Genomic DNA, 26,196 nt, shown 5'->3' with positions numbered 1-26,196 from the left:
CAGGCCCCTTCCCTGCTCCGGCTTCTCTTGCCTCCCTCGCCGAGTTTGGCTGCGGGAGGCAGCGGGAGAGGTGACAGCCCTGCCAGGGGACGGCATATGGACTCGCAGCATCCTGCCGCTGGACAGACGGCAGCCTCGGCCGTCGGAGGAGGAGGCAGCAGATGGGAGCAGGGGGGAGGAAGGCAGTGAAACCAAGGAGAGCCTGCACACTGGCGTAAACGAGCCTCTTCCCCAAGCTGGACTGAAGGAGGGAGCTGGTTCGGGGGGAGAAGGTCCTAAGTGTGCCAAGAAATGGCTGAAAAACCAGAATGACTGTTCCGCCTGAAGATGCTGAGATGCCTCTTGCCTGGACCACATGTCTGGTGAGCTGCTGCCCACATCATCCCTCTGCAGCCCCCGGGCCAGCAGTGACCCCGAGGCTCTGCAGGACCCTGCGGGGCTGCTGCCGGTCCCTTTGCAGTCCCCGGTGGAGATGTCCAGGTATTTTTCTCCTGTAACACCGAGCCTGATGGACGTGGGGGAGTGTGCCCATGGACTTCACACCTTGTCTGCAGTCACTGGCTGCTCTGCAGTGAGTTTCAAACCCTTGACAGGCCCTTTTAAATATTAATAGAGATGTGATTGTCATTTAATAAGAGCTTAATATTGCAGATCCCCTTTCCTTGGCAGAGACTGCTGGGGAGACAAAAAAAAGTGCCAATTATGTAGTGGTCTCAGTGATCAGAAGCTCTGGGGAAAGCAGAGTATGGGGGGGATGTTCACTTTTATTCTGGCCCTTTTATGAACAGGCAGAAGAAAGCAAGCAACATACCAAACACACCAACTCCCAGGAGACATTTTTCAAAGCCATCTGAATTTCATATTAATACATATTCAGGAATTACAGTGCCAGAATAGGGAAAATGGCCACTGCTATGGCTCAGCTGCAGGGAGCGCCAGGCGTGCCCATTAAATGGATCATTTGCCACTTTTCCGTTAAAAGTTGCCAATGAAATGCATCGCCCTAAATCTCTTCATCAGCTTTCCATGATCCAATAATTCCTTCTGGACTTTACAGCCTATGGATCTGTGAACGCATTCTGCAGCAGCTAAATGGAAGAGGCAGGGACAACTTTGATGTCATGCAAGAGCATTCAACTTGTGAGGCGTTGGAATGGGCTGCCCAGGGCAGTGGTGGAGTCCCCATCCCTGGAGGGGTTGAAGAGTTGGGTTGACCCAGCGCTGAGGGATCTGGTGGAGTTGAAATGGTCAGTGTGAGGTTCATGGTTGGACTGGAGGAGTTTCAAGGTCTTTTCCAACCTTGATGATTCTGCGATTCTGTGAACTTCAAATATGCCTTCCCCTGGCCTTTCACCTGGGAACAGAGACGTTGTGCACATCCAGAAGCCCAGCTGACCAAGTGAAGGAGCCATGGAGAGCTACCTGGAAGGGAGACATCTGCTCCCAGTGCCTTCTGCTCAATGGTCCTGGCAGCAGGAAACAATTCCCAAGACTCTTCCTTCCCTAAGACCTGAATTCCTCGGCTCTGCAGATGAAGCACGTGGCTTCATCGTGGTCAGATGAAGCAGGGTGTGTCCATTTATCAGCCCAGCTCTCCTCACTACCTGGACATGGGGGTTGGCTCCTTTCACTTGAATCCTGCTTTGGACACATCCTCGGGGCAGCCCTCTGGCATGGGGGGACCCCATCGGAACAGGTTGGATCCCTGAGGAGTGAGCATGAGGACTTAGGGATGGGAATCTCTGGGTACCTCACACAAAGCAGTGACTCACTGACCGTCACTCTGAGCTTCCTCCTCTGCTATAACCACACGGCTAGGGCAGGGGCTCTCTTCTCTTGACTTGGGGCTTTGTTTTGGAGAAGCTGGGTCTACATGCTGAGCCCATGACTGATTGACCAGTGGTGGATGTGCTTCTACCAGTGGGCCCAGCCAGACATGTTTAATGGGGAAGCGAAAGTGCGACGATTCACGCAAGCCAAGTGAGGGCTGGCCATCTGCTCATCCCCTCCTCTAGTCCCCATCCCTTTGATAAGGCTCTCCCAGTCTTCTAATACTCCTGGCTTTCTCTTCTACCCAGCATCACCCATGAGCACACACTTATTCACACAGAATCATCTCGGTTGGAAAAGACCCTGAAGCTCCTCCAGCCCAACCATGAACCTCACCCTGACCGTTCCCAACTCCACCAGATCCCTCAGTGCTGGGTCAACCCGACTCTTCAACCCCTCCAGGGATGGGGACTCCCCCCCTGCCCTGGGCAGCCCATTTTATTCACGGGCTCTTTGCCATGTAGCAAATGCCAAGCCACGAGGCAGCCGGTTCAAGTGTCTGAGCAAACTTCCAAGCCGTGGCGGTGCTGTTTCCAGCAGGACATGGGGCACGCGCTCTTGGAGCACACAACTTCTCTGTGGCAGCCTGAAGCATCTCATGAATAGATCTGGTAAGATGCTGGCAGGGCCCAGAACTCTGATGACGAGACCCGAAGTAAGAAGAACAGCAATACTCTGTGGAGTTTGAACTTCTCCTCTGGGTTCATTATAACAAAATGAGGGAATGCGTCTCCATGGAATGGATGCCTCTGAGATGGCACAGTGGAAGACAAGCAGGCCAAAGCACAGCTGATGTGTTTTGTTATTTTCTCCTTCTCTTCTCAGAGCTCCTTGGTATTAGGTGCAATTTCTCCATATCTACCCGAACCCCAACAAACCTGCCACTTTCTCTCCCAAGACCAGCCACCAAAATACTCACAGACCTGTACTTGGGCACGATGTACGATTCTTGGAGACAGCAGATCTACCGAAGGCGCTTGGGCTCTTCATCCACACGTCTCCCTGAGGCTGGGTGGGAAATGCCCACCCTGCATCCCAACCAGAGCCAAGGCCCTGTGGAGCAGGCTTGAGGAATGGGCCCAGCACTGGATCTCTTCCCTGTTGTTGCTCCTTTGCAACAGCAACAAGTCGCATCTTTTTGTTTTCCCCTGCGCAAAGGCAGAGGGAGCCTAGGACACTGTCTCCCATCAGGTGTGTTCGAGCCCCACCGCCTTTAAAGAAAATCTCTTCAAGAAGCAGTTGAGTCTGGATTAATATTTGATGAGCATGTTGTCAGTTCAAAGATAAAACAGTGGTTGCCACACAAGGTCTTTTCGACAGACCGGAGCCCACTGAGTGAACAAACAAACAACGCTCCTACCGCAAGCCGAGCCACGCAGTGCGTCGGCGATGACAGTGGGCCTGAGGATAGTGGGATGCTGTGGGCTGGCTCCGAGCTCCGGCACAGCCCAAGCACCCTGGGGTCTGGGAAGATGGTATGACTCAAGCCCTGCCCTGCAGCTCGTTGATGCAGGAAGATCTTCCCCAATATTTGGGCAGGTGGCACCTATGGCTTTAGCCCACCAGGGGCATGTGGAGCTTGCTTGGGCCGCACACAACGCAATCGCCCTTCTGTTATAGGATGGGGAAGAAGTGGTGTAGCACCATTCCCTGGGTGGCTGTTAAATAAATCCCTCCCAGCTCCTCCTGACTTCTGTTTCTGCTGCAGCATCAGCTGGATCTTCTGCTGTGTCCCACACAATTAGAGAGACTCGACATCAGAGCCAGACGCCTTGCAGCAGCTGGGGAGGGACAGCCCTCTCGTTCCATCTATGTTTGTCTGTCTGTCAGTCCCACGCCTTGTTCTGGAAGCGCAACAGTCCCCAGAACCGCAGCTGATGCTGCAGGGGGGCTCGAAATGTCCCTCCTCCGTGACTACAAAGATAACATTATTTGCAAAGGTCTCTGCTAGCCTTGGGGGCGAGAGCACTGTATCAATGCGCGAGAGTGAGATATGCATTATTGCCCTGCCTGTACCAACTCCCCATCACTCTGCAAAAATAATCATCATCAGAGGAGCCCAAAAGGCTGAGGGACTCTGCCTCTTGCAATATTAAACTTTCCCATTTTCTTCTGCCACTTTAAAGATTCCCTTTCTTACCGCGAGTGATAAATAATAACAGCAAAAAAACACCCCACAGACACACAACAGACATCAAAAGCCAAGAGAAGATTGGCAAATAGAGAGATCTGAAGTGAGCAAAGAGGAGGCCTGGTTGTGAGTCGGTTCACGTAGCCCCGACTTCTGTTGCTTTCCATTAATTTTACCCGCCATCACAGGTGGCAGAACAACGGCGACAGCTAATTACTCTCTCTCCCTTTTCCTTTCTTGCCTGTTTGCTTGCAGCAAAAGAAAGTCAGTAAATTCCCAAATTCCCCCCTCCCCATCCCAGAATTGTCCACCGAGAGGCAGAGGCGCACGGGAAGCACGTTATTAGAGGAAGACAAGGTGGGTGCAATTTGCCCGCACATATGCTCGCTGCCTGCTGGAACCGTTTGCTGCTGCTGCTCCTCCAGCCGGGCACCGGGGCTGCGTGATGCTCTGCCTGCAAACAAGCTGGCACGGGCAGGCAGCTCGAGGCAAGGGGGAGAGGGAGATGGCTTCTCCCCGCCATCGCTGGGACACCGGGAAGCCTCTTTGGGCTTTCAGCCCCGTGTCCACGGTGCTAAAGCAGATGCCCCCGAGTCTTTCTCGAGTCACGGAGCAGCGTTTCGGTGGGCTGAGCTGCTCTTTAGCTGCAAAGGGAACATGGAGGTGGGATAAACCCAGGCTAGGTGGGGGATAAAACCCTATAGAGGACATAGGATAGCTCTGCGCCAAGATGGCTCTATATCGTGAGAGGGAAAACATGAAAATGAGCAAAACCCCTGCTGCCAGGTTTAATTCATCCCTGTGCCACAAAAACCCTGCTCACGCACCACTGCGACGCCTCGCCAGCCCTCCGCCCGACTCCCTCTGCTTGCTTTTGGTGACACTGGCCTGTCCCATGTCCGAAAGCGAGTGACAGCCCAGGTGACATCGTGGGTGAACAAACCTCCCTGGGGAAAAAGATGCTCCTCGTCAAGGAACCGTTGCTGCCGTGGAGGGAGGAGGGTTGGGATTTCAGCTCCAGCTTCAGCTGCAGGGTGTCCTCAGCGAAGGAAAGGAGCAGAGGAACTGTGTCTGCAGCAAAGGATACCCTGCCCCTGCCCCAGCCCCGCCTGCCCCCCAGCATCATCACATACCAGTGAATTTTAAGGCAGAAGGGTTCTGGCTTTTTCTCCCATTAGAAAATGCCGCTGAGGCCAAACATTTTATGGAAACCTGTCAATTTTGACAAAATGTCATTAAACACCCCCCAGAAGAGAAGATGCAGTGCAGGCTGTAACTTTCCACTCTGGCTCTGGGAGCAGATTGCTCCAAGGTCTCCTTTCTAACCAGGTTTTCCTTGCATTAAAAACCACACGTATATGATGAATTATATAAGAGAGCACGAAGAAAACCTCTTAAGGAAAAAGCAGCTGCTTTGATTTAATCAAAACTATATTCTCTATGGGGGGTTTGGGTAGGGGCAGAGGGGGATTTTTGCCTCTTGGGAAATTATGTTGAATTTTGATTCTTTTCCCTTACCACCCTAATGAAGAGCGTGAGGGGTCTGTGCTTAAAACCCCAGGTCAGGGCTGGCTTAGCAGCGTCTTGCTAACGAGCAGCCAATGGGTCACGGATGCTTCCCAGCTGAGCATCTTTGGGTGAAATCTCTGGGTGAGATGCTCGACCTCGCTTGCTTTTCCCAGCCAGAAAAACCCGGGGTGCAAACCCGATGCAAAACTTATCACCCCTTGGAAATTCAAGCAAGGTGACAGCTTGCTCGTGTATTTGAAGCAAGGATGGCCCTGTGGAGCTGGCTGTGGATTTATCCCCAGAAAAGGGGATTTATATTGTTGAGACATTTTTCCTTTGTGTTCAGAGCTGTTTACTGACAAACATTGGGAGGTATTAAAAATAAATGTCGGCTGAAGACCAAGATCTGGTGTCTCTATCTGAGGATGAGGGAAGCCATAGGAGATACACTAGAAAGGTTCTCTCTCTGGACAGAAAAAAAAAAAAATCACATTTTCTCTCTATTATTTGTTTTTAAGGCAGAATAAGTTCATTTTCACCAGTGACAGGGTCCTGAGTGGCCCTGGCGATGACACTGAGCTCACGTTCTGCCTTTTCACACCTCCAAGTATCTCAGTCCTGGGGCTTTACCCATCCCACTCCTTTACCCACCTTCCCTCCTAGGCAGAGGCAAGGTGCAGGGGGCTCCTTGCTCGGATGTCCCGCTCTGGAGGACTCCAAGCTTTGGTGCTGAGACATCTGCTGCCTTTTCAGGGTTAGTGAAGAGCTTTGGGATCATTTGGAAGGGAAATGAATCCCCCCCGCAATCAATCAGAGCCATTAAGTTGAAGGAAGCCCCACCGAGCGCTGCTGAATCCTGTTTGCTTGTCACGGTGGTAGGGAAAAAACCTTTGTGATGTTAGCACGTTAAGGGAACTTAAGAAATTAAAAAACTAAAGTGACTGAATTTTTCATGCTTTTTTTGCCCCCCCCCCCCCCCCCAATCCCTTTTATGAGAAAGCATAACTTGGAAAAAAGTGGAATTAGTTTTGATGGTAAAGTCCATCATCAAATGAGTTGCGAAGCACTTTGCAGCGAAACAGAAATCCCAATGCTCAGGCAACAGGAAAGGTGACAAGACACGTGGCTTTGGGATGGGTGAGAAGGACAGAAAAGGGCTGCGGGTGGCATTTGCTGCTACAGGGGACAGTGAAAACCCTGCGCTAACGAGATGGTGCTGAAGATGGGAGAAGTGTGGCGGGTCCATCTGCTATTTGGTGGAGAAAAGAAATCCAGCATTGCTTTGGCCACGTACCCAGAGGGTGGAAACAGCCAAGAGGAAGGAGAAAACCCAACTGGAGCCTTCAAGTCTGCTCCATTGTACAGGGGATGGGCCCAGGGGGAGTTCAGGGACGATGGGAAAGCTGCTGTTGATGAGGCGCAGGCTGGATGCCCCGTCTTTGGAGCAGAAATTTTGCCAGGCTCTTGCCACTGTCTGGTTCCTTGGCCAAAAGTGGTTGTTTTGCCTTCAACTGTACCAGAATCAATCGCGGCCTAAGACCCACGTGGGACGTTCGCCCAGATCCTTCCCCAGCTTGTCACGCACTTCGTTTTCCTCCTAACTGTAAATATGAAAACAGGGCTATTTGTATCTTTGACATTAATTGACTTCTCAAATTAATAACTCTTCTGTGTAACTAGGAACGCAATTATTGCTTTGTTGTGCTGATAGCAGATATCCAGCCGGAAGGAATCATTCCTACCAGCAAACTCGATTGTACTAATTAAGCTGTACGAGCCTAACAGGAGGCGGGTCATGGTAACCTGTCCCCGGAGGTGCCTCCTCTGTTATTATCAACTGACACTGTTGCAAAAACAGAACTGATTGCATGCCTGTGCGTGCACACTCGTAACTTCAAGGCTGGAGTGATGAGCGGCTGATTGCAGCAGTGGCACAGGGGTGTACCTGGTTGCTGTGAAACGTCTCAGCGCTGGCTCAGACACGGGCCCTCCTGGCCAAGAGCTGGAGCCAGGAGGCTGAGCACCATCCTCTCTTCTCCCGAAGTGTGATGACAACCCACCCTGCTTTCCATACCCCTATTTTTGTCTGCTTAGCCTGTGAAATCTTTGAGAGAAGGGGTGTTTTCTGATGCGAGCAGCCCTCATACCCATACCCAAGAGCCCACGGCAGGCACTTTGCTTGGTGCAGAGCCATCTGCTCTCCTTCTGCAGCAAACGAGAGCGACTGAATGCAATGCAGTGAGCAACGAGCCTCGCTACTGCAGGGTATGGCCCTGCTTGCTGTCTTGCTCATCCAACCCCGTGACTAGTGACCATGGGAGGGTTGGTGCTGCCTCAGCGTCGGGGGGGCAGGCAGGGACCCCCCTGCACGGCCTTCTGCCCTGACCTACTGCAGCTGCAAATGATGCAATTTCTCCTCCTCATCAGTGCCAAACTGAGCCCCTCAACTGCTCGTGCCCTGATTGAAGATCCCACGACAATCCTACCCACTCAAGGCTCATGTCCCACTCAAGGAGGGCCCATCCCCTCTGCACCCCCACATTTCCAGCTCGGGCACCTCTGCTCTGGCCCCTTCTGAGCTCTGCTCCAGGCTGCTGGGGTTAGAGAGGCTTATGGCAGTTGCTTAAGGGTTACACGGAGACAGCAGTGGAGTCGTATTGTTCAAATCATAAAGAGTATGCAAAAAAAAAAAAAAAAAGGAATTTTCCCATAATAGACTTTTCACTCAGTGCGCTTTGCTCGTTATGTCCCCAAACAGATGGCTCCGCCAGCTCGGTGCCAGGCCTCTTAATCCACTCCAAAGCGCCAATGAATCTCTGACCGAGGACTTGCTGCATGCAGCAAAACGTAGCAGACGGCCTAATGCGGAGGCAATCGGAGCCTCTCAACGTGTAACAACATCATCGAGGCAAGAGCAGCGTCAGGGAGCCATCAGAGCCAGGATGCTGGGAAGAAGCCCATGCTGCAGCCGTGATAAACACGGGAGCAAGTGGAACAGGCACCAGAAACTGCAGCCAGAGCTGCTGAACGCTCTCGGGTGACCCGAAGGAAGTAACTTTCCACGGAGAGGGGAACATGAGAAGCTCTCAGCAGGGGGCTGAAGTGAGATGTGGGGGGCTGGCGAGCGGGGCGGCCGCCTTACCTGTACTGGGTGACGGCAGGGTTGGCCTTGGCGGAGCAGTGGAACTTCACAGTGTTATCCTCCAGGACGGGCTGCGGCTCCACGGACAAGTTCACCAGGGGTGGGTCTGCAAAGAGACAGAGGCAAGTGTGAGAGACTGAAATGTCAAATGGTTGTCTCAAAGCTTGCTTGTGTGTGTGCTTTGATTCACGGGGTGGTGTCAGTAATGCCTCAAACATTCATCAAGGACCAGCTGTGGCCTTTGGAATTAGTCTAAGGAATGTTCCCCAAGGAAGCAGGATTGTATGGAAGGATGCACCCTCCCATCCCTTGCAGTTGTATTGACAAACTCCTTGATAAGCCTCAAAGAGGGGAAACGTGGAATGAGTGAAACCAGGTGTCTGTCTCTCATCCAGCACAAGGATCACTGATCACTGGCTCCATTGTGTGAGCCCGATGCTTTCGCAGAATCACAGAATCATCTCGGTTGGAAAAACCCTTGAAGCTCCTCCAGTCCAACCATGAACCTCACCCTGACCGTTCCCAACTCCACCAGATCCCTCAGCACTGGGTCAACCCGACTCTTCAACCCCTCCAGGGATGGGGACTCCCCCCCTGCCCTGGGCAGCCCATTCCAACGCCCAACAACCCCTTCTGCAAAGAAATCCTTCCTAAGAGCCAGTCTGACCCTGCCCTGGCGCAGCTTGAGGCCATTCCCTCTTGGCCTGCCGCTGGTTCCTTGGCTCAAGAGACTCATCCCCCCTCTCTGCACCCTCCTTTCAGGGAGTTGGAGAGGGCCAGGAGGTCCCCCCTCAGCCTCCTCTTCTCCAGACTAAACCCCCCCAGGTCCCTCAGCCGCTCCCCATCAGACCTGTGCTCCAGACCCTGCACCAGCTCCGTTGCCCTTCTCTGGACACGCTCGAGTCATTCAATGGCCTTTTTGGAGTGAGGGGCCCAAAACTGAACCCACTCATCGAGGGGCGGCCTCACCAGTGCTGAGCACAGGGGTAAGATCCCTTCCCTGTCCCTGCTGGCCACGTTATTTCTGATACAAGCCAGGATGCCATTGGCCTTCTTGTCCACCTGGGCACACTGCTGGCTCCTGTTTAACTGGCTGTCAATCAACACCCCCAGGTCCCTCTCTGACTGGCAGCTCTCCAGCCACTCCTCCCCAAGCCTGTAGCGCTGCTGGGGGTTGTTGTGGCCCAAGGGCAGCACCCAGGATTTGGCCTTAGTGAAACTCCCCCAGTTGGCCTCAGCCCATCGCTCCAGCCTGGCCAGGTCTCTCTGCAGAGCCTCCCTACCCTCGAGCCGATCAACACTCCCACCCAACTTGGTGTCATCTGCAAACTGACTGAGGGTGCACTCGATCCCCTCGTCTAGATCATCAATAAAGATCTTAAACAAGAGTGGCCCCAAAACTGAGCCCTGGGGGACACCACTCATGACCAGCCACCAACTGGATTTAACCCCATTCACCACACTTTGTGGCTCTACTGTGTATGCCAGATGCCATGCAAGCCTTGCAAACGGCTTTGTGACTTCACCAGTGAGGAGGTGGTAAAAACTGATAAGAGGTGATCATTTTTGCCCCAGAAGCTGGATGGTTGCTCAAGAAGCAGGAAGTCACCAGATCTGTGGGAACTGAGGCAAAAACAAAGGTGGTCAGGGTGAGCACAACCACCAACTCAGTGGTGCACCCCATTCCCCCTCAATGTATGCACAGAACCCACGCTCCACCTTTTTCCTCGTCTCTCATGGATATGAGTTCGTGCAACACATGCAAGTCAGCTGATAAGATGAGCTTAACAGGCAACACTTAGCTGTGTGTGCACCCACCACCAGAGAACTGAAGACTGAGGACCAAGGGGACGCTGCTGGATCCATGGTGGTGACTATTCTTGTGACTCTATTCCAGATGCTTGCTTGATTTCTCTTTTCCTTCCATTCTGCCCTATCGCTACCCCCCTTCACTTTTAATAATAAAACCCCTTTTGGGTGTATGGCATTTGACCTCGTTTGTGTCTTGATCTCGCTCTTGGGATCATATGGAAACCTCCCCCAGCATTGGATTGGGACAGCAAGCCCATGAGCAACCTGAGGACATGCTGCAGCATCCCCTTGCCTGCTGTCTGCCAAACTTCTGAGTCTGGAAAGCAAAATTTGGTTGTAAGAAAACATGGCAAAATCCCTGAGACTCCTTGATGCTGTGATATAATGTTTAGGGCTCTGTAAGACAGGCTCATGTCATGAACACTGCTCTTGTCTTGGAGAGCTTCAGTAAATAAGACAGAAAGGGAAGCCACGCACACCATTCAATGTAACATTTCACTTCAAAAACATTAATGCCAGCTCTGATTCCCGTTTAAGGAAATAAACTTGCCTGCTTTGAAAAGCTCCCATTTAATATCTCGCTGTGTAATGATGATCTTTTGTCTATCCACTAACTTGAAAGTGGCATTTCTGCTCTTTCATCAGTCTAATCATCTCTGCCAAGCCCTTATTGGTGTCACAGGCCTTTCCAACTGGTGCTCGCTTTCTCTTCTTCTTTTTACATGATAAGCATCTAAATGCTTCAGCAGCAAAAAAACATTTAGGAGAGAACTGATGAAAGCATGTGAGAAAAGGCTGCAATGTTTAGATGGGGAATAAGAATATCCAGAATGGTTTTAATTTTTCATGATGTCTGAGAGGGGGTGTTAGACCTCCAGCTTTAGACTTTAAGGATTGGAACCTCATTCAAGGGAGAAAGCAGAAAGAAATGGCCTTGTGGAGAAGTTTTCTAGGTGCCTGAAGAACCAGCTGTCCTGTTGCAGACTGTGTTGGGCCTGCAGAGAGGAGCTGAGGCCACCTCATGATCCAACTGAGGGGCCTTAAGGTGGGAGTCTGATGCAACATATGCAAAAATACATCCTAAAATAGAACATGTTATGCGTTAACCTGTACCTGCTGCCTCTCTCCTCTTCCTAAATGTCTCAGCAACATCACAGAATCCCAGAATCACCAAGGTTGGAAAAGACCTTGAAGATCCTCCAGTCCAACCATGAACCTCACCCTGACCGTTCCCAACTCCACCAGATCCCTCAGCGCTGGCTCAACCCGACTCTTCAACCCCTCCAGGGATGGGGACTCCCCCCCTGCCCTGGGCAGCCCATTCCAACGCCCAACAACCCCTTCTGCAAAGAAATCCTTCCTAAGAGCCAGTCTGACCCTGCCCTGGCGCAGCTTGAGGCCATTCCCTCTTGGCCTGCCGCTGGTTCCTTGGCTCAAGAGATTCATCCCCCTCCCTGCACCCTCCTTTCAGGGAGTTGGAGAGGGCCATGAGGTCTCCCCTCAGCCTCCTCTTCTCCAGACTAAACCCCCCCAGTTCCCTCAGCCGCTCCCCATCAGAACTGTGCTCCAGACCCTGCACCAGCTCCGTTGCCCTTCTCTGGACACGCTCGAGTCATTCAATGGCCTTTTTGGAGTGAGGGGCCCAAAACTGAACCCAGGAATCGAGGGGCGGCCTCACCAGTGCCGAGTCCAGGGGTAAGATCCCTTCCCTGTCCCTGCTGGCCACGCTAGTGCTGCTACAAGCCAGGATACCATTGGCCTTCTTGTCCACCTGGGCACACTGCTGGCTCATTATCAATCAACCGCCCTAGGTCCCTCTCTGACTGGCAGCTCTCCAGCCACTCCTTCCCCAGCCTGTAATCCTTCCCAGCTGGAGAACAGGAAAGGCTGCAGTTGAGCTGCCTCCCTCCTGCTCAGCGCCCGAGCAGAGCTTGGGGTCAGCGCTGCTGAACTGAGGGAAGCGAAGCTGTTTGGTACCCACCGACTCAGGGGAACCTCCCTTGGCATCATCACATGTGGGTGGGCAACCGGGAGCCCAGCACTGGAGAAGGGGGTCAGCGTCCCAGGGGTTTACTGCTCAGATGCAGTGAAGCCGTGGCTCGAAGGCAAGCCCAAGGAGTGCTGTTGCATCTCACGGGGATGAAAGCTTCCCTGACGGCTTCTCTCTTCACCAGCTTCCTCCACCACAGAATCATCTCAGTTGAAAAAGACCTTGAAGATCATCCAGTCCAACCATTAACCTCACACTGACTGTTCTCAGCTCCACCAGATCCCTCAGCACTATGTATCCCTAATCACACCCAGGTCAGGGTCCTGCTGCAGAGACCTGGCTCTCTGGCAACTGCTCAGCGCCTCTGCTCGAGGGTATGGGCTGCAGGAACAGCCTGACTGGCACCCCTCTGCTGGGTACCACTTTGCAAAGGTAACGGCGACCAGTGAAACCCCACAGGCGTGAGGAGCTGAGGAGGAAAAAGCGACGCTGCCTGCAAAGGCACGGGAAGGGCTGGCACGGGCAGAATTGCAGGGGAAGGAAGGAAAGCAGAAAGTCTGTTGTGTGCTGAGAAAGCAGGAGAGCAACCAAAGCAACCCTGCGTTATCCCAGCCTGCGAGGTGCAGGAGGGGTTGGGGTCACCCTTGCAGCAAGGGGCTGGGGATGAAAGGGGTGTCTCGGAGGTGGCCTCGGCAGTGACCGTGGCTGGGTGCAGCCCAGGGGAGACAGGAGAGGGAAAGGCGCTGTGTTGCCATGCCCTGGCACGCTGCGGTGCCTCCTCTGCCGCTGCGTCCCCACCTCAGCCGGCCCCGTGATATTTACCCAGGCTTTGTTGCGAGCAAAGCCACCTGCCTTCTTGATGGGAAATTATGACGGGGAAATTATAGGTATTTTCAATTTACCCTAATTTCATTTTAAAATGTGCAATTCAAATGACAATAAAGATGGGCGCAGTTGGGAATATAAATGAGCTTCCCCAACATAACAGCCCAGAGATATATAGTGGGCTCCTAATTCATTTGCAGGCATCCTGACACTTCCCTATTGTTATACAACAACAGCTAATCACCTTCCTTTGTTAAGTATGAATCACACTTCTCTTTAGTAGCGTCCCCATTGTTTGATGGTTTAGTAGCTGTGCCTACGATTTACAGAGGAGCCTCTTTGTATTAAAATCAGCCCGGCTCCCTCCTGCACTCAAAATAAAAAAAAAAAAGGAGATTAAAAAGGAAAAAAAAAAAAAAGAGCAAAGGAAATGAATTAAAGTCTTTGATCTTGCCTTTCACAAATGGGATCGGGCTTTCTAATATTGCGGGAGCTTCCCCGCGAGGCGGCGGGTGCCGTGGATAGTGTGTGCGAGTGTGTTTTGGGGTATTTTGAAGAAAAAAAAAAAAAAAGACACAAATTGTAACTCATCAGAATGTAATTCCACTCGGTTACAATTATAATTCCTGCCTGGCTTCTTGTAATTAATTTGAATGATGGTATCAGACAGAGCCAGCCTACAGGCGGCCGGGAGGAGAGCGTGCATGCAACCGCTCGCACGCGCAGGTACCCCCGTGAGCACGCTCGCTCCGGGGGACCAGCGTCGCTCCTCGCCGGCCGTGCAGCCGCTGAGGCGCCTGAGCACACCCCTCCGCTCCCGCTATTTTAAATTAGCCCCTGGGAAACCATCGCTGGGGTCACGGGCTGAGCTCCCCGGGCTGCAGGCTCTTGCACTGCCAGGTGCAGACCCCTCTCCGTGCTCCTCTCCCCTCCGGATGCCCAGACAAGCCCTTCCGAACCTCTGCCCAGAATCCAAAAGCAGCTTGTGGGCCAAATGAGGAGGAATGAGGAGCTGGAAGCAGACTCAAGATGCCTCTTCAGCTCTGGGCTTTCACACTCCCCAGTGGGAAGCACAAAAGGGAATCAAACACTCCAACGCTATGTGGATAAGCACAGCAGGACACCCTCCAACATAGTGATGTAGCCCTCATTTTGCTCTTCGCCCTGGTCCACAGACCCTCCACTTTCCTTCTCCTACTCCCACCTCCTGCAAAAATACAGATGCAGTCAAATACCTTCTTGCCATGAAAAAAAAAAAAAGGTGTAAAAATGAGCAACTGCACATGTGTATGCAGAGGCTTGGAGCGAATGGCTTTGGATAAGCAATAACCCTGCTCCTCCCCATCCCGGCACGCTGGATGTGCATTTCCATAGAGCCACTGGGCTCTGGCAGTATAAATAGTTTATGGCATATCAAACTATTAAACATGATTTTAATCCCACTTGTGATGTTCGGCGCATAACTCACAGGAGGCTGACTTTGATGTGGCTGGTGGAACGGAAATCACATTGAACAGATGTTCCAGCTGGAGTCGCTTAGTGTTTCCATTACAGACCCTGCTCTGGGTTTTTTTTTCTCTCAGTTCCTTCCCCCCCTCCCCCCTTTTTTTTTTTTTTTTTTGGAAGGGGAGGGTTTTATGACTCAGCTATTTCATTGCTGCTAAGATGGGCAGGCAGCGCCTGCGTGAGATTGATGGGAGCCAAACTTCAACTTTGCATCAGCTGAAAGAGAATATTCTCTCCCACCATGTGCATACACCCTGCATAGGAAATAACCCCCACCCTGGCGTTTCTTTGCTGCCTGTGAGCATTTCTGATGTTCTTTTCAGTTGCAAAAGAAAATGAAAGCAGGAGGAGTGATCTACCAGGCTGTGGCTTCCTGGGAGGGATTATTTTTGGTTCTCTGGGATTATTTTGCAAGGCCGTCTCTTTCAAACGGTGCAGCTGGGCAACGTTTGCTGCGGTGTGAACAGCGGAGGTGGAGATGTGCGGCGAAACGCAGCAGGTTGTGCCAAGCTGGGGAAAACTCACCAGCCAACAACTGCTGCTTCCTTCCTTATTCTTGCAGAAATCACTTTTTTTTTTTTTTTTCCCCCCCTCACAAGGTGCTGCTTCTCTGCTAGATGCTGGAAGAAGCCCCACGGGAAGGACCCTCTTTCATTGCTGGGGGTGCAGCCTACCTTGCCCAGGACAGTTCCCCAGGAGAAATGAGCGGCCCAGATCATTTTTGCTTAACAAAAGTACCTTTAGCTCTTTGCAAAGTGAAAGCAGCCAATTGCCTACCAGGTTGGGAGTGAAAACTAATGGACTGGGCAGCAGCTAGAGCACGTGGCACAAAATCCACCCCAACGCAGGCTGGTTAATCCATCCTGGTATTTTTCTATCCCTCCATCACCCATCCAGCACTGGGAAATTGATATCCTCATTAGACCCCATTAAGAACAACATACTTTTAATAGCTGGATAGGATATTATTATTATTACTTTCACAGCATGGAGTATTTAATGGCTCGGAGTGGAAATTGGTGTTCTTTATTGGGTCTTTCTCTTTTCAAAGCAGATTCCACCAGGCTCAGGGATTCAGCTCACGTCTCCTGCCCCGCACTGTACAGCACAGTGTAATGATGTCTCCGGCTTCGCGTTGTTTGTGAGAACGCGTGTGTGTCTCCAGCTATTGTAACTGTTTGCCGGCTGTGAAATAACCCATGCTATTATCTCATTTTATCTGGCCGGTTCTGTCAGGACATGCTATCCAGAGACCCAAGAGCCTGTTAATCTTCCGGCAGCAAAAGCTGGAAGTCTTAAATGGTGAATTTTCTGCTGTGCTTGAGTTTGTTCAGCCAGTTTTAATTGGACTCTGGAAAGCAGCTGGCATGCTAATATTGAACAACCTGCATTTGCAAATTGTTGGTAAATACAGCTGCAGGAATTGTATGTGCAAATGAAGCCCGGCTGGAGGGAGGTCAGGATGAGCCTGAGATCAACAGCGATTGCAGAGGAGGAGGGAAGAGATCTGTGAAACATGAATTTTTGAGGAAGGAAGATTTTGCTTCATGGATTTACGGTAAAGGGTGGATGATATGGCTCTGGACACACGCCTGTCCCCATCAGATGGTGACTGACACTAGCTGTATTTCACAGGAGGGAGACTGCCCGCCCATTAGGTGTCTAACACGCTATCTCAGTGCAGAACAACGCAAAAAACTCCCTGCTGAATGGCCTGTAAGACTGGAAACATGCATTTTGGTAGCAGAAATCTTAACAGGCCTTATCTCTGCTACTGGCTGCGTAAAGAGACGCTGCTTGCTCAGCTGAAACCATTTAGGATCAATCCCTGGTCGAGAGACCCCAAAGGGCCTGGATCAGGGCACACAGTGGGGCCACGTGCAGTGCCCACAGCAGCTGGTGATGCCTTTGCTCAAAACCACGGACACAAAACACAAAATCTGGGAAACAGCCTGTCCCCGTGGGTGCTCGTGTCCTGGTGCCCCAGGGAGATCAGGGAGGACGAGATCTCCTGTCTCTGCCTTCACTGTATCAATGTACCAGTAAATCCCAGTAATGGGAAACCCCCAAATCCCAGCATCCTGATCCTGACTGGAGTCAGATGCATGTGGGCAGCTGTGGGGCAGCGATGGAGAGAGCAGGGAGGCTGGGATCAGACAGCACCCAGAGGTGGCTCAGCCGGCCGGGTACTCACGCTGGATATCAATGGTGACGGAGGTCTCCTTCCCGCTGGGAATGGCTTTGTTGGTGGCGCGGCAGACAATGCTCTCCCCGTTCTCAATGTCGGAAGGGGCGATGAAAAGGGTGCTCATGATACTCTCCCTCTTGCCATCACGGAGAAGTGTCTGTGGGGTGAGAAACAGAGATGAGAAAAGGCAGTTTCCTACAGGAGAGGGGCCCCTTCCTCGGGCCGAGTCATGTCAGGCTCTGCACACACACAGCTAGCCCTCGCTCCTCCGAGCTTCTCAGCCAAGCAGTGCTCTCTGCAAGAACAGTTCCTCTGGCTGGAATCTGCCAAGAAGCCTTAGGGGAATAGCACAGACAAATTTCACTGCACTTACCTGGGAATTAGGCACTTAACTCCCATCTGCTTCCCTCCAGCCCTGCTGTGCCTAGACCTGGGAATCACAGCTCCAGCGAGACACACGTCACCCACCGTCCCAGGAAAGAGGGAGCCGGGGGACAGACAGGGCAACCACCTTCCTGAACCTGCTGTCACCTTCTGTTCCTATGCCAGGTGACCACAAAAAAGCTGCCTGGGCCACTTTATGTAGCAATAAGTGGTGAAGCTGGCTGCCAGCATCACGGGACCAGTCCTGGCCACGGGTCCCTGGTTGCTGTGCAGTGGTCCAGAGCAGCCCAAGGTAAATCATCACCACTCTGGCTTGTCCCGTGCTGGTGATCGCCGTGATGGGGACCTGAGGATGCTGGAGATCCAAAACCTTGAGCCTGGTTTACAGCAGTGGTTAACGAGCTCTATCTGCTCAGCCTTGGCACCTTGTTTCTTCCCTGGACTTATCTTTGACTTCCAGCCGTGGTGCCCTGCCATGCCTGTACTGGTGAGCCCTGGGGAGCCCTGCCTTATCAAACTGCCTTATCAAACTGCCAACCCTCCTGGGAGTTCTTACGGACCACAGTCACGTCACCCTGTAGCCCTGTCTTTGGTAAACTAAACCGATTGAGCCCTCAGAGATGTTGCACGGTTTTCAATCTTTTAATCACTCTCTGGGCTTTCCTCTGACCTTTCTCTGGTTTATCAACATCAGTCAGAGACCAGAAATGCCAGAAACACAGCTTCTCCCAGCCGTTGATAACAGTGGTAAATGTCCACGGATACACTCATCCTGTAACTATGGACTTTGGACCCTGCCAGGCAGTTTTTCTCTCTAAGTCTGTATCCTTCAAGTTTCCTCCTCACGGTGTAAGACAACCCACCTGGGTTCGTGACACTGCGTTCATGCGTACAGGTTTGTGCCTCTCAAGCACACCAGGCAAGGAATGATGCTGAGAAATTGTCACTACAATCAGCTCAAAAGCTGAGGAGAAGCAGGACCAAGACCTATCACAGAATCACAGAATCATCCCAGTTGGAAAAGCCCTTGAAGCTCCTCCAGTCCAACCATGAACCTCACCCTGACCGTTCCCAACTCCACCAGATCCCTCAGAGCTGGGTCAACCCGACTCTTCAACCCCTCCAGGGATGGGGACTCCCCCCCTGCCCTGGGCAGCCCATTCCAACGCCCAACAACCCCTTCTGCAAAGAAATCCTTCCTAAGAGCCAGTCTGACCCTGCCCTGGCGCAGCTTGAGGCCATTCCCTCTTGGCCTGCCGCTGGTTCCTTGGCTCAAGAGACTCATCCCCCCTCTCTGCACCCTCCTTTCAGGGAGTTGGAGAGGGCCAGGAGGTCCCCCCTCAGCCTCCTCTTCTCCAGACTAAACCCCCCCAGTTCCCTCAGCCGCTCCCCATCAGACCTGTGCTCCAGACCCTGCACCAGCTCCGTTGCCCTTCTCTGGACACGCTCGAGTCATTCAATGGCCTTTTTGGAGTGAGGGGCCAATTAGTATGTGATTTGTCAGGGCCTGAGTGCACCAACAGTATTTAATTTCCCTGACAAACTTCGTCTGGGGACTCCACCAAAGAGCTCTTCATCCGTAGGCCCAGGAGCTGTATTTAAGCTCCGTCTCTAGCTTAAGGCCTGCTCTGGGTGGGGTGGTGAGGACTGGATTTCCCGGCTTGACTTCAGAGCTGCCTCCTCACTGTGGACATCCCAGAAATTGCTGCGCTGTGGTTGACCCTTCTATGACCACCAAACCTGCTCTGCTGTGCTGGTGCTGTGCCCTTGGTGGAAGGATGCTGCCCTGTGCATGCTTTATTGTCACCCTGTGTGCCCTTCCCTTGGGAAACAGCCTCACTTTTGGTTCTGAGGACGTGGTGAACCCTAAGCCTGTGCAGGACCTTCCCCCCAGCAGTCCCCTGACCTCTGGGTTGGCTCCAAACCCTGCAGGATCCTATAATTCCCCCAATGGCTATAGGGACCATACCCCGTCCCCTTCGATAGGGATCAGGGTTAAGTATGGGGGTTTTCAGTCAACTCTGGCTATTTTATACTGCCTGGCTGTGACTGCAGGGGGGCTGCATATTAATCAGTTGCTGGATTGGAAATTCAGAGAAACAAAGAAATTATCACTCGGTATAAATGGTCTCAGGCAATCAGTAACCTGAACAGGGTTTCTTCTTGGTTGGCTGGAAGATCTGGATCAAATGAAATCTGGGCTGGGTTTTAGTTTTATTGAAAAAGCAAAAAGAGGAAAGTTGAGGAATGATCTTAAAGGGAGCTTCAAAAGGGAAAGGTTTCTCAGACCCCAGAAATCAAAACCTCCCATTCCAAAAATGTCTGAAATTGGCTGGTAAGTTTTTCTGAAGGCTGCTTTTCTTTTTTAATATAACAAAGTTAAGACAGACCCAAAAATGACCAAGTTATGGTTTCCTGTGCATGCATGGGGACCATGGCACTTGAGGTGACAAGCGCTGTTGCAGCTGGTGCTGGCTGACCCCCCCTGGGCGTGCCAGGCCCCGGAGCATCGCTTTTCCCTGCTCGTGGCAGGGATGTGCTCCTGGAAGGGCCTCGCAGAAACCTCCAGTAAGAAGAAACTGAGGTTCAGCCTCAGAAACTGAGGTTCTCCCGACCCCAGGAGGAGGGGGAGATGCTTTCCCCCCCCAGACCATCCCTGACAGCTGCTTAAAATGCCACAGAAATCTCTGTACAGCACGTGAGATGGAGCTGCAGCCTGAAAAGCTCTGCTTCGGAAGGTGGGTTTTTTTTTAATATTTTGAAGTAAAATAAAGGAGGGGCATTCTTCCTTCTCCATGACTCACTACTTGTGGCTCTGAAAGGGAGAGGACTTAAATGCTGCCTCCCCAGGGCCAGGCCCCAGCAGTCTGCAGCGGAGAGGAAGGCTTGGGGTGAACGGAGGAAGTTATAAACAACTGCATGTCAATGGCCTGGATTTTAATTAATTCCACTTGATTTGAGAGAGGGAGAGGTCAGTTCTCTCTGGCTTTAATTAGTGCTGCCTCTTGCATTGAGATGGGGCAATTTCCCCCTCTGTTCACACCCATCAGCTACAAGGAAGCAGCTCGGTGTCAGCTGAGGTGTCGGTGTGCTCCACGGAGTGACAGGGAGGAGAGGAGCGTTTTGGCTCCTCTGCTTTTCCAAGCGGCTCGGGATGTTGCTGGAAAAAGGCTGGACGGATGGAGGCTTCACAACAGCAGCAGAGAGTGAAATGTTTATTAAAAGATCTTCAGGAGCTTGAGAGGAATGCCTTTGACTCCTGACTTTGAAGTTCGCTTGCATTACAAATGGCTGCAAACTGACCCATTTTACGTCTCGAATTTTGTTCTTTAGACATTTTCATCAGAAATGTCAAGTGTTACTGAATCTTTAGCACTTACCAGACATCAGGCATCTATAAACAGGAGAACATGTGGGTACCCATTCTGAGTACACTGTTGATTGCTCTTTGATGTTTTCCTTTACGACCCAATAAAGTCTTTCCATTTAAATTAAAAAATGCCAACAACTCTGACAATTTTTCATGGAAAATTGCAGTTGGGAGAAGGGGACATATGTCACCACAACCAACTTTTGATCCAGAGGTTTTGCTACAACCAAGGCCGGGTCAGCGTTGGCTGTGTGGTGCTGTACACAAGATTAACACCTCACCCAGGCAGGATTTTGGGGGGAGAATTGGACATGCCAGCTGTGAGAGGGTACAAAAAGCCAGCCAAATTCAGAGCACAGCCCATTCTGGTGACAGTTAGTGGTTTCTCACTTGCACCCTCCTAACTGTTTTCCTCCCAGCGTCTCGATCAGGAAGGCTGTATGGGGTGATGTGGGGTGAGAGTCTCAGCTCTGCAGAGCTGAAGGTGCTGCCCTACGTGTTTTGGGGCTGTGTGAAGAGCAGCATAAGGCCTAGCCCCCCTTTTTGAAGCAAGGGAGAGCACAGCCTTTGTTCCCAGCCCCATCCTGCCTCACCTTGGAGTAGGTGGCTCCATTGATGACCTCTCCTCTCCGCATCCAGATGATGGAGGCTGCTGGCTTGGCGTTGTCCGCGTGGCAGGTCAAGTTGAGGGGGTCTCCTGCTCTCAGGCTGATGATGGGCCCCCCCATAATGACAGGATCATCTGGAGGAACTGCAAGGGAATAGCACAGAGGAGACAATGTCACTTGCTAGCATTAAACCAACCCTCCTGGAGTTACCTGTGGGGTCTGGGCTGCCAGGACTGGACTGTGACCTCTCAAACCTCTGCAGCTGGCTTTGACGTGGCTGCGGCAGCGCGCAACCTCATCTCACCACGTTTGAGCCGGCTCGTGTGAAAGCTCTGCCCCGCATTTGAACTACAGCGGCAGAAACTGGCTGAAGTTTTAGAGGGGACACGGGCCAGGTGGCTGCCTGAGCTCTGCAGTAATATGAAGGTGGTACAGAAATCCACCAAGGGCTACTAAATACTTAGAAACACCCCTGGCCCAGGATGTCCCTGAGCTGCAAACTGTGGGAGGATGGTGAGTATTTGAAAGAAATATCCCTGCTTGCTGGCCCTGCTCTCTTATTCCTCCCCAGGCAACTATAACTGGCTGTTGCTGGACACAGGACACGGGGCTTGAAGGGGCTTTGGTCTGACCCCTGTTCCTCTGACTGCAAATTGGAAGGTAGGGGAGGGCGATTTGGAGGAGAAGGTCAGGGGAGCTGGATTTGGACCTATTGCACTCAGGGGAAATAGCTTATTATGGGCATCAGGAGTGTGGTTTCCAGATGCCTGCCTTTGAAGAGGGCTCCCTCACCAGCCCTTCGTCACGGAGGGATGGAGGAACCCTTGAGCACTTCCTTGCTCGGCTTTGATTTCCCTGTCGCTTTCACTCATCCTCTGTGCCGCTGTCTCGCCGCACAAAAGGTTGCGAAACGCCTCTCATTCGGTCAGACTCCCTCTTACCACGGTGAGTCTTTTAAGCGTCTCCCTCTGTGAAAGCAGATTTTGCTGGGGGTGTCAAGGAGACCTTTAAGATCTCAACCTTCCTTTGAAACCACCTCAGCCTGACAGCCTGTGTGAGGCTGCATCCTCATTACAGGATGCGGCTTTGCTGGTATCACACAGCCCCTGGGCATCTCTGTTTCTCATGCTGGGAAGCACTTCATGCCAGAGAGAAGGAGGGATGGAAGCTGGGAAGCGGGAGATAAGGGGCATGGGCTCCTCTTTTGTGACTAGCTCTTGAAGCCTGGCATATCTAAACAACCCCCAGCATGGTAAGGGATGGCAAATTCAGCTGGAGAGGGGGCTGGCCTTTTATCCTGCAGAGAGGACCTTTCATCTCTGCTACCCTGACTGGGTCTGCTCTAGCCAAAACCTGTTCTGAAGGTGGAGAGGTCTCTCCAGCTGTCACACAGAATCCCAGAATCATCTCGGTTGGAAAAGCTCTTGAAGATCCTCCAAGTCCAACCATGAACCTCACACTGACCCTTCTCAACTCCACCAGATCCCTCAGCGCTGGCTCAACCCGACTCTTCAACCCCTCCAGGGATGGGGACTCCCCCCCTGCCCTGGGCAGCCCATTCCAACGCCCAACAACCCCTTCTGCAAAGAAATCCTTCCTAAGAGCCAGTCTGACCCTGCCCTGGCGCAGCTTGAGGCCATTCCCTCTTGGCCTGGCGCTGGTTCCTTGGCTCAAGAGACTCACCCCCCCTCTCTGCACCCTCCTTTCAGGGAGTTGGAGAGGGCCAGGAGGTCTCCCCTCAGCCTCCTCTTCTCCAGACTAAACCCCCCCAGTTCCCTCAGCCGCTCCCCATCAGACCTGTGCTCCAGACCCTGCACCAGCTCCGTTGCCCTTCTCTGGACACGCTCGAGTCATTCAATGGCCTTTTTAGGGTGAGGTTTTGCCCAAAACTGAACCCAGTCATCGAGGTGCGGCCTCACCAGTGCCGAGTCCAGGGGTCAGATCCCTTCCCTGTCCCTGCTGGCCACGCTAGTTCTGTCAGTCTCGCTCTTCCCAACCAGATCCTTCGGGAAACCAAACGCTGGTCTTGCTACAGATAGATGTGTCACCCACCCATCTCATGGCCATCCCATCTCAGGAGCCCCGGGGGCCCACGCAGCATCGGGAAGCCAGCAGGAATGTAGAGGACACAGCAGAAGGCATCCCTGTTGCACCCCTCTTCCCCAAGCAGAAGAGCTCATGCTTGAAAGGACATAGGAAGAAATTGCTGCTTCACACGTAGCTCAGAAGCAGGTAGCAAAAGCCTCCGACCCTTCAGCATCCTTACTAAGGGGATGCAGCTGGGGAAAACCTGCCAATTTTTCCATCAAAGTGGAGCTGCTTTTGTTACAAGTCAGTGCTGTTTCCCCCTCCCCAAGCTGGCTGGCACCAGGCTGAGCCATGCAAAGTGAATGTCAAAGTTGGCCAAAGCCCTCTCTGAAATCCCCAAGTATGTCTCCACTTCTGCTCCTGAGCTGCCCCAACATTTTAGCTGGCTGAGAAATATTTAAAAACTCCTCACTGGCTCCTCCAGCACTGGGCTGAATTCAGGAGATGGAAAGGGATTATGTTCTCTGACAATTCAAAGGTGGCTGCTTGCATCGGCACAGGATTTGTAGGCAAGGCAGATGTGCTGGTTGCACACAACACTGGTCACATACACATCTGCCAAACGCTGTGAGTAATGGGATTTTTCAGCTCAGTAGGTGGAACCCAGGGACTGGGGGAAAAAAGCTTTTCTACATGGATCCAAAATGTACATTTTTTTCAGGCTACAAGAGTGAAAAAAACGTGAAAATCTGTGGTATGGGTTAGTTGAAATGCATCAGCCCCTGAAATATGAAAATGTAGAAAATTCTGCTTCATTCTGATGCTATTTAACTATTAAGGAAGTATTTCTTTTCACTTTTTTAAAAACACCCATTCATTGGATGAGTTTATACTGTTTGTTTTTTTTTTTTTTTTAAAAAACCCAGATACTTTTCGATAGTTTTTTTCCCCCTCACTGAAGCTATTAATTGAATTTGACCTCAGCTTGTAAAATATTGGAAATTCATCTTGTGGAGCAGGGAAAAAACCAACCCAGAAGCCTTTCTCTGAAGAGCATCTTGGAATGAAATGAAGGGACTTTTACGGTGGGATGTTTAATATTCCTGACTGATGTCCTATAAATGGCTGGTCCTGCTGGCTGACATCTGAAGACTTTTTTTTTTTGCAGCCACTGGCTTAACGTCATCCCCTCAAAGCAGTCCAGCCTGTCCCTTAGCTGCCCATGAAACCTAGGGGACATCATGGGACAGGGGACCACCTAATGCAGACAAACATGGAAGCGCTCGTCTTCCCTGCGCCAGAAAATCTTGTTTTCTAACCTACTGTTTTGCTCCTGTTTCCCTCTGTTGGATTAGCAGCAAGACTGGGGGAGCTGCTTAAGGAGGTGAGAAGGAGAGAGAATGGGTCCTGATTACGTCTTCCCAAGTAAGTGGTTATCATCCCCGGGTTATTCACGTAGCCATGAATTATTGATGGTCTCCAGGCTCACCGACCAGGGATCTGGTTGGGGAGGAGAAGGTCTGATGAATAGGAATCAGTGCTGTCCCTCAACAGCTCTAACTTCTGCAAAATGAAGGATGGATGTATTCCTTCCCCACTCCAACTCCAGCCTGGGAGAGGAGGAGGAGGAAGAGAAGAATGAAAGATAAAAAGGGGAGAAGAAGGAAGAAGGGAAAGCAAGAAGCCAGTAGCATAGAGCCACGATCCATTATTCATCCCCTGTGCTCCCAGGATTGGCTATTATTATAAGGCACCATTGCAGAATCCGGTCTCCTAATTTTTAATCATGTAGATGTAGAAGTACTAGCCTTTCTGATTAGTACAGGGATATAAATAGGAAGAGTTGTTTGGGGCGGGGGGGTAGTTTATTCCTGACAGCAAGAAAATGGAGTTAACCTTAACATGCCTGGAAAGTTTAAAAAGAGAATGAAAGAGAAGGGATCCATGATGGCTCAAGTCCACAAGAGGAGGAACAAGCCAGGGAGATGGATGACAGGCAGCTGCTTATGGGGTGGAAATCCAGACAGATTATCCCCAAATGAACATCGCACTGAGACCTTCTGGGGTGGGGGGTGGAACGCCCCAGCAGGTCTCCTGTTCCTCGCCCTGCGCTCAGGGCCTCAGCTGGAGAACTTCACTGCAGACAAAACAATGACAAGCTTCTCCCCATCAAACCCCTGATTTTCTGTCAAAACACAGGGCTTGCTGAATATTTTTAAACCAGCCTTGGTCAGGCATTAATCTGTTCTCTATAGCTGTGGGCTGCTTGGACGAGTAAGGACAGCTTGGGGTCTCTGCTCCTTGCCCTTTGGAGTGCTTTGGGAAAAGCACATTTTACAGCACATCAGCATAAAGAAATACAAATAAATGACTGTTGCTCTTGGGCTGTGCATTCAGCAACTTCTTAAATTAGTTGGCTAGTTAGAGGCTTTCCTTCATACGGTCCCATGCTGCAAGACTTAACTGTATGATTAATCAATGAGACCATGAAGAATTATTCAGCGCTGAACTAATACCCCAGGCTAACACTGCAGCTAAAAAATAACATAGATGTCTCTAAATGCTCCCAGCAGCTGGACGGCGTTGTGGTGAGCAGACAGAGGCTCAATTATTAGCAATATTTATTGAGATAACAGGATCCTCCAGGCAGGAGTCAGCTCCTGGAAGTGGAGAAAGCAAAAAGCCCTCCAGTCACCAGCACTTCTTGCTAATTAACGCTGACTGCTTTTTTTTTTTTTTTTTTTTTTCTCTGTTGATGTGGCTGGTGCTTCCTTGCTGTTGGGTTTGTGTAACAAGCCTCATCTTCTCAGGATGGTGTTAACAGGTTCAACCCCAAATGGTCATGGGTGAAGAAGGGCCACCCAGCTGCTGGG

The 26,196-nt window shown here is 51.5% G+C and overlaps 1 protein-coding gene across 4 annotated transcripts in view; it reads right to left on the bottom strand.

Moving 5' to 3' along the window:
- KIRREL3 (kirre like nephrin family adhesion molecule 3) overlaps nucleotides 1-26,196 on the bottom strand; it is a 356,593-nt gene that overhangs the window by 43,382 nt on the left and 287,015 nt on the right. For all 4 annotated transcript variants that reach the window (XM_074848917.1, XM_074848919.1, XM_074848921.1 and 1 more), the window contains exons 5-7: nucleotides 21,281-21,438; nucleotides 16,940-17,090; nucleotides 8,613-8,718 (exon numbers count right to left, since the gene is read on the bottom strand). In XM_074848917.1, the coding sequence (XP_074705018.1) occupies nucleotides 8,613-8,718; nucleotides 16,940-17,090; nucleotides 21,281-21,438 (415 nt within the window). The remainder of the gene's footprint in view (nucleotides 1-8,612; nucleotides 8,719-16,939; nucleotides 17,091-21,280; nucleotides 21,439-26,196) is intronic.

The sequence above is a fragment of the Strix aluco genome, chromosome 23 (genome assembly GCF_031877795.1).
Source record: "Strix aluco isolate bStrAlu1 chromosome 23, bStrAlu1.hap1, whole genome shotgun sequence".
Lineage (NCBI taxonomy): Eukaryota > Metazoa > Chordata > Aves > Strigiformes > Strigidae > Strix > Strix aluco.
The sequence above is the reverse complement of the archived record's forward strand: the minus strand, read 5'-3'. Positions and strand labels throughout refer to the sequence as shown.